The sequence below is a fragment of the Otolemur garnettii genome, unplaced genomic scaffold, assembly GCF_000181295.1.
Source record: "Otolemur garnettii isolate 467f Iridium unplaced genomic scaffold, OtoGar3 scaffold00031, whole genome shotgun sequence".
In the NCBI taxonomy this organism is placed as follows: Eukaryota; Metazoa; Chordata; class Mammalia; order Primates; family Galagidae; genus Otolemur; species Otolemur garnettii.
The window spans coordinates 4,464,740-4,473,084 of NW_003852426.1; the positions used below are offsets into that span (position 1 = coordinate 4,464,740).

Genomic DNA, 8,345 nt, shown 5'->3' on the forward strand with positions numbered 1-8,345 from the left:
CACAGGCGCCCGCCACAACGCCCGGCTATTTTTTTTTGTTGCAGCCATCATTGTTCTTTGGCAGGCCTGGGCTGGATTCGAACCCGCCACCTTAGGTGTATGTGGCTGGCGCCTTAGCCGCTTGAGCCACAGGCGCTGAGCCACCCATACATATTTCAACCAGACTTTACCCTCAGATACCTAGCCAACTCAAGTTCCCCTTCTGCTTCACCATCACTTCTCTAACTTGAGAAATTGCCAGAGGGCTGCTCGGTGACCTTGTAACACACCCTCAAGGGAGTTAAGAGGGTGTCTTACTTCCCTGCCTTTTTTTCCCATCTCTGAGGGATAGCAGGGCAGACAGAAGGACACAGGAGGATGGGGGCCATTCTTGCTCATATGACAGCCAAGTTGTACAAGATCTAAGTATAAAAAACAAAGTGACCTTCAGGGCTCCCTCAACTCTTAAACTTCCCAGAGTGTTAAACAGATAGTCTCTAGATAATTTACATAACCTTAAGAGCTCAATCATAACCTGAGAAGGAACCAACCACTTACAAGCTCTAAAGATGGCCTTGCCATCCAATTTCCCATTTGAGGTTGGAAAGTGTCAAAATGAGCCTAAGAAAGTAGCTCAGTGGAGGTGATGCGGGTTTGAGATATGTCAATTTCTAGCCAAGTTCCTACTGCCTAAGGAGAGACACAGCCTGGGCCAATTCCGGGTTCCTAGTCATACCCAGTCCAAGCTCAGCAATTAAAAATAGTCTCACTTACTACTTTAAAAGATATGAATGGAGAAACCTATCTAATTCCAGAAGCCTTACCACACACCTACACCTCATACTTTACTCACAGACTCTAGCACAAACATTCCTTAATTTTGAAACATAGTTTTTTTCATGAAATGGATTGTGCATTTTTAGAAATATTCTTAATATAAGCTTTAAATTACCTGATTTTGCATTCACACCTAATGAGATTACGGACATTTTAGGACTAATAGCAGTGCTGGGTTTGAAAAAGGCAGCAGTAGGGGCATTATGAAAAATTCAGCACTGCTCCCTAAATGTGAATAAAATAGATGTTCAACTGACAAAGTGTCCTTTATAGCTCTATTTTTGCTCCTTTTGCATTTCCCCTGCTCAGTCCTCAGTAAATTTCTCTTTACCATATTAAACTTTTATACATACAAATCTACATCAGTGCCGCAGGCACTGATTTCAATTTTCAAAATTGAATTTTGGGTGGTGACAGCAATTGGTACAGCGGTCCCTATTCTAGTCACACAAAGGGACTCATGAGCACTTTGGGGAAAGGGTGTCGCAAATTGCTTTGCTAATTAAGGTAGAGTTGGATTTGGTCCAGGAGGATCTATGAAAAAAGGTTTTCATGACTTGGTAATGAACTTCTGAAATGAGTTCATTCTATTATGGGTGCCTCTTCCCTCCAATTCAATTGGAAATCTATTTCTTTTTTTTTTTTTTTTTATTGAACGGTAACTATGTACATTAATGCACTTCTAGGGTACGGTGTGGGTGGAAATCTATTTCTTGAGCACCTACTATGTAGAGTGCTCTGCTGGGGGGGTGGTGGGGGGACATCAAGAAGAAGACCTAGCCTGGCACTGGAGAAGCTAGTAAAGATGAGGAGACAAGATCCATTAAAAATCAAGCATGCCCTGGGGCAGAGTATAACACTGCCAGAGCTGTGGAACACCACTGCTGCAGGAGATGTGAGGTGGGAGATGGGCACAGGCTGGGCTGACAGGCAGGGATGGCAGGGAAGGATTGAGTGTCACTGCACTGACACAGGGTGAGGGGAGCCAGAGTCCTAACTCTGAGGAGCACTGACCTGGGCACAAGTGTAATGGGGATCAGAGGAGTAGCAGTGAGGACAAGTCATGAAGATGCATAGGACAAGGTTGTTTTAGGCAGGAAGGGCTTCAAGGGCCTGGGAAGCACCTATGTGGCATGGGTGTGTGGTGAAGCTTCTGGAATTAGACAGGTATCTCCATTGATATCTATCTATCTATTTATTTACTAAGACAGTTTTGCTATGTCACCCTCAGTAGAGTAGCATGGCATCACAGCTCACAGCAATCTCAAACTCTTGGGCTTAAGCAATTCTCTTGCCTCAGCCTCCCGAGTAGCTGGGACTACAGGTGCCTGTCACACCTGGCTATTTTTTGTTGTAGTTGTCATTGCTGTTTAGCAGGCCTGGGCCAGATTCAAACCCACCAGCCCCACTGTATGTGGCTGGCACCCTAACCACTGAGCTATGGGTGCCAAGCCATTGATATCCTTTTGAGTAGTGAGATTACGTACCAACTGCTGTTGGCCACCTATGAGACAGTGCACTGGAGTCTCATAGGTTCAGAACCACTTCTTTATAGACAATTTGAGAGGCAATGCTAAGACACCCTTGCTGGGGCTTACCTATGCTGGGGTAAGAAAGCAAGGCTGGACCCAAAGGCTGGGACCAAGGACCAGAGGGCACTGAAAGTCTCACAAAATTGCCTGCAACTTACCCAGGAAGCAATGGGCAGATCCAAAGATCTTTGAATGGTCCCACTAGAAGTGGCTATCCTTTTAGGAGTTGTCCCTGCATCTTTATATGCACAGAAAAATGCCACTCCTTGGTCTAGACCAGCAGTTCTCAACCTATGGGTCACAACCCACAGGGACTGTATTAAAGGGCCGCAGCATTAGGAAGGTTGAGAACCACTGGTCTAGACACTACCTTAACTCAATGCTAGCTCCATTCAGAATTGGGAGAGAAAAAAAGATGGAGATGTTTGCATTCCCCTTAGTGATGATTCTCTTCACAACTCCTGTTTTGCAGTGGGCTCAATATTATAATTAAAAATAGAATAATCTATTCTTAGCCTACTCGTCAAAAATGACTTCAAGGGGCCCACGTATGAGGATAAGCAACAGTGAGCTGGCTTCACCATGGCTAGCATGTTGCAGGCAGCTGGGGAGCCAGCTCCCTGCCATGCAGAGGAATGCCAAAGACTTAACTGGATGACCAACAAAACAGAATTATATAAAACCGTTGAATTCTCCTCTGATGAGGTGGAAAAATCATTTACATTATTAGAAACCCAAGATAATATTTAAATTCTTTCAAACTGGGCCAATATTATTTAAATAAATACTGGGTACAATACATTTATAAGAAGTCGCTGGTGGTTGAGTCCCTTCCTGTGTAGTCATTTCCAGGTAGTCCCTCAGGGCTGCACCCTCTGCTAAGATAAAGGTGCTGGTACACAGGGATCTTTCAGGGAGCTGCTTGTACACCTAATGAACTCATTAGAAGGACTTGCTCCTTTCACTGTAGCAAAGTCACCAATTAGTTGTTTTGCCACCTTCCCTCATGTTGTGATTCTTTTATTAAGCTCTCAGAGTTCCAGGAAACACGTGTTCCTAAAGAAACTGTATTCAAAGGGGGGAAAACCCATCAACAGTGACTTTAAAAACTGCACAACAGGATACAGGGTGTAAGAGGTGTTACATGTGTTCCTGCTTCCCACCATCACCTCCCCTCTGGGTGGGTTTAGGGTGGGCCATGAAACTCCCCAAAGGGCAATTTGAGGTGGAACAAATGGAGGCAGTTTTTGTACTCTGGTTTTCAGTATGAATTATTAATTTGCCTTCTACTGAGCCTGGCTTTTCTGCACTGGTACCCCATGGAGGATAATCTCTCTTCCCAACCACACTAGGGAGGTAGTGGCTAGGGCAAAGAAAAGCAGGTGGGCAAACACAGTGAGATGTTTAATTCATTGCCCAAACTCTCTATGGTCCAAAAAGGTTTGAATGAGGAATGAGAAGAAAGTGGCTTCATATTCATAGAATAAGAGATTGTTCTAACAAGATATAACTTGGGAGGAACAGCAGCTGAGGAAAGACTAGGCACTGAGGAGACATGTCACACTGGAGGTCAGGCCGGCTAGGTTTGTTTACTTGGCTTTTCTCTTATGAGCAGACCCTCAATAGTTGTTTCATTTTTCTCATTTTGTTTTATCATCTATAAAACGGCCACCACTCAGCCACACTACAGATTAAATTACATGAGATTATGCATGGAAAGGTGCGCTGTGCACCTTTTAGTTATTTTTAGGAAATAGGAAGCTAAGGGGCCAGGGGAGGACTGCCTGCCTTTCTTCTATAGAAATAAAAAAGTTGTGTAAGCAGAGCTACCTTTCCCTTCAGTCCTGTCTTTCTGGCAACTGGCATAACCAAGTGGGAGCTCCATGTCCATTAGACAACTGGGTCTAATCAGCACCCCACCTCCTGCTGCCAGTTTAATGAAGAGCCTACCAGAACCACCTTTATCAAGGTCTTTATAAATAATTTGGGGGTGTCAGCAGGAGTGACTCACAGTACTGTTCTCAACCCCAGCAAGGGGTTGCTCCCTCCAAAAGTTATACTAAGCCCAGGTGCCTTCTTAGGTGACATTAAGATGAGATACAACAGTGGTCCTGAGTAAATGCCCACTGCCATCAAGATGCACTGGTTCACTTTCCCAGGAATTGTTCCCAGGAACAATCAGCTGCTGTGGAACCATCAACCAAGCCATGACTTGCACCTGCAGCTATGACTCAACCCTGTGTGGGTCTTTGACAGATAAGAAACTATTTCCTTAGGTGATGACAACTCCAAAAAAGAAAGCTCTGCCCTCCTTTGTTAGCTCCTCTTACATGAACAGTCAAGTAGGTGAATGTCATTCTCTTGCCTCCCCAAGGATCTAGCCTCTCACTGCCCACCAGTTAAGCTCCCTGGTGGTGACGAGGGTTGTCTCTCTTTTGCAGTTCCTGTAGTTCTCCAAACACAGTAAATAAAGTCTTACCACTTAGGAGCTATTTCCTTCTCGTTCCCTACTTCTCTTCATCTAGTGCCACGTCTGCAACTATATTCAAATGAACTTTGTCTCATGAGCCATAACCAATCGCTTATTTATCTATTCATTCAGAAATTTACTGAGTGCTTTTTATGTGCCAAGAACTACGCTAAACACTGGGTTGGAGATAAAAATGGCAACATCTCTATTCTCAGGAAGCATAAGAATACGCAGGGAACAGAGCCCTAGAAAGTCTATAGAGTTTACAGAGTTGGGACTAGATACAATTCTTGCTTTCGAGCTCTTTATACTTTGGGCCAATGAAGACCACCATAAAAGATGTGAGGGCCCTGACTGTAGTGTAACCTACACCTCCCCCTAGAAGTGCTGGGCCAGACACTTCATCTATGCCATCACCTAATCAACAGCCCTGTCACAAGGATGCCACTAGGCATGCTCTTCCTCCATTAAGTGAGCTGGCTTGGTTATAATGGGCTAAGTTGCAGAAACAAAAAACATGTTCCTGCTTTGACAGGTCTCAGCCAAGTTTCACAAAAGTAATTTCTTCAGACTGTGTATGTATCTCATTTCATTTCTCCTCTGACCTCTTGCCTGAGTCCCAGGCTCAAATATACTACTGCCTACTTGGCATCTCAAGTTTAACCTGTCTAACATCTAACTCAAGATGTTTTTCCCATAGCCCACCTGTTCCTCATCTACTATTTCCTATTCAGTAAATTGACACCATCTTATACCCAGTTACTCAAGCCAAAAAAAATCTAGATGCTATCTTTGGTTCCTCTCTTTCCCTTTATCCCACATCCTATGTCTCAGCAAGTCCAGTCAACTCAATCTGTATGTAACCTGAATCTAGCCACTTCCATTGCCTGTGCTGCCCTCCCCGTCCAATCCACCAGATCCATCTCTTGCCTATCAGGCTTCTCTCCAGCCTCCTTGTTTCTGGTCTTGCTGCCTTTAACCCATTCACCACATTTAACCAGAGTGGCCTTTTTTAAAAAAGTAAATTTAGCCAGCCCCTGACTAAAATGTCCCTAGTGGCTTCTCACGGGCCTTATGGTAAAATCTAACTCCTAATTAGAACCTTTAAGACCCAAGCCTGGCTGGTACCTTACTGACCTCAACTCTTAGCAAACTCCACCTTACTCACCCCCTCCAACCATTCTGGCTTTCCTTCTGTTCTCTTAATATGTCAATCTGCTTCCTGCCTCAGGATCTTGCAGCACCCGGAGTGCCCTTCTAGCCACTGTACACCGCTGGCTCGTCCTCTTCTCTGGGGGTCTTAACTATATGCCATTTCCTCAGAAAGGTAGACGAATGTTACCCTTTCATCATACTACCTCTTTTATAGCCATAACAGTACTTATCTTAGGTACTTGTTTATTGTATCCTGAACTAGAATATAAAATTTCATAGGGGCAGGACCTCATCTAATGCACTACTGTCTCTGTAGCACCCGCCACGGTTCCTGGCACATGGTAGGTGTTCAATAAATATGTGCTCTATGAATGAATGAATCTCAGGGCGCCACACCTGCTGCTAGGCTTATAGGAGGCCACGAAAAGCGGAAAAGCTTGCTGGGGGCCCTGCGGAGGCCCTTAGGAATCAGTTTGGTCAACACACAACACTCTGATGTAATGGTACCGTGACACGGGAGCAACAAGCCTGAGACTGTCACCACCTGTGACTGGTGTTTGGGGGGGGGGGGTCTCAACTCTGCTTGTCTGCTTGCACCTAACACAGTCACCTGGAGAACTTTTAAAAACACTGAGGCCGGCTCGGCTCCTATCAGCTCCTATAGCTCAACCGGCTAAGGCGCCAGCCACGTACACCTAAGGTGGCGGGTTCGAATCCCCAGCCCGGACCCGCCAAACAACAATGACGGCTGCAACCAAAAAATAGCCGGGCGTTGTGGCAGGCGCCTGTGGTCCCAGCTACTTGGGAGGCAGAGGCAGGAGACTCGCTTGAGCCCAGGAGTTGGAGGTTGCTGTGAGCTGTAATGCCACGGTACTCTACCCAGGGGGACAGCTTGAGGCTCTGTCTCAAAAAAAAAAAAAACAAAAAAAACACTGAGGCCAAGACCTCACCCCGAGATATTCTGACTGAGGAAGGTTTAATGGTCCCAGGCATCAGGATTTTTAGAAAGTTTCTTCGGTAATTCCAAGGTGCTACCGAGTAAGAGATGTAAGTAAAAGGAAGAGACGTGGAGCTCTGTAGCTCCGAGAGGGATAAGGGGTCCACACACACGTGCAGCCTGAGAGGAATGGTCCGCGCATGCGCGGGTCTCGCCGCTAGCCCGCTCATTGGTCCCGCCCTACCTCATCCTTTCCTCCCCTCGCCCCAGCCGCCTCCCCGCCGGTCACCTGGGTGTTCTCTCCCTCCCGAAAGGCCTGTGCTACCCGCTGCCGCAGGTAAGTGCCCAAGTCCCGGCCCCGTTTGGTCTCGTCCACTGGCCATTCCTCACAGAGCTTAAGAAAACGCCGGTAGCGACTGGCCGCCATTTTGGGCCCCACTAGTTCCCGCCCCTGGGGGAGGAGTCGGTACGGACGGGCGGCGCTTGCGCCCTAAGGCTCGAGCCCTTCGTAGGAGGTGGGGCGGGAGACAGGAGTGGGCATGCGCGTCTTGGCCGGCTCCCAGCTGCTCTCCGAGTAGGGGCGCTGCTATCCTGTTTCTGCGAGCCGGGCCAATTCAGCCTTCGTGCTCTTGGAACTGGCCCAGCTCCCACGGGCCAGGCAGACACTTAGTACCCCAGGGACAGCTTGACTTCTCTTTATTAATGACCGCACAAATTCCAGACTAAAAAACCCTCCTCGGAGACCTCCGCTATTTTGCATGAGCCAGTACGTTTACCACGTAATACAGGTGGTTATTGGATGAAGTTTGAATCTAATGTAGAAGGCACGCGTTGCGTTGTTCGCGCTCCCCCGCCCCTGTACCTGTTACTGCCCTTTGGTACTGTGCCGCAGCTTCTTCTCAGTGTTTCCCGGTTCCTGTCCCTTCTCCCAGCCCCTGTAAATATCCCTTCTGTCCTCCCATCCCCCTAGCAAGCTACGCACTTTTTTCTAGAAGGTACAGGTTTTCTAGCCTGGGCAATGTCAAGCTAGGTGAGCTAGGTGGATGCACCCTAGAAAAATTTTGTTTATGGTTTTTGTAATTTATTTTTTTATTGTGCTGTAATACACAGAATATAAAATTTACCATCTTAACTGAATAATGTGCAGTCCTCCCATCATTCATCTCCATAACTCTTTGAACTTGTAAAACTGAAACTCTATACCCATTAAACAATAACTCCCCATTCCCTGCCTCCCCACGCCCCCTGGAAACCACTATTCTTTGTTTTTTTTTTTTAAATACACACTTATAAAACTTATCTTAAAATCAAGCAGTGGTCTGACAATAAAAAGTCTGCTTATGGAGTACTGTTATGTTAAACTTTATTTACAGGATGTTGACTCTTTAGAACTAACGTTTTTTCCCCCCCTGGAAAAAGATTAGTGGAAACATTA

The 8,345-nt window shown here is 46.2% G+C and overlaps 1 protein-coding gene across 1 annotated transcript in view; it reads right to left on the bottom strand.

Moving 5' to 3' along the window:
- LOC100942600 (ubiquinol-cytochrome-c reductase complex assembly factor 2) overlaps nt 1-7,396 on the bottom strand; it is a 15,508-nt gene extending 8,112 nt beyond the window's left edge. The window contains exon 1 of the mRNA XM_003789103.2: nt 7,200-7,396. Coding sequence (XP_003789151.1) covers nt 7,200-7,337 — 138 coding nt within the window. The 5' untranslated portion in view covers nt 7,338-7,396. The remainder of the gene's footprint in view (nt 1-7,199) is intronic.
- Between the last annotated feature and the right edge of the window lie 949 nt (nt 7,397-8,345).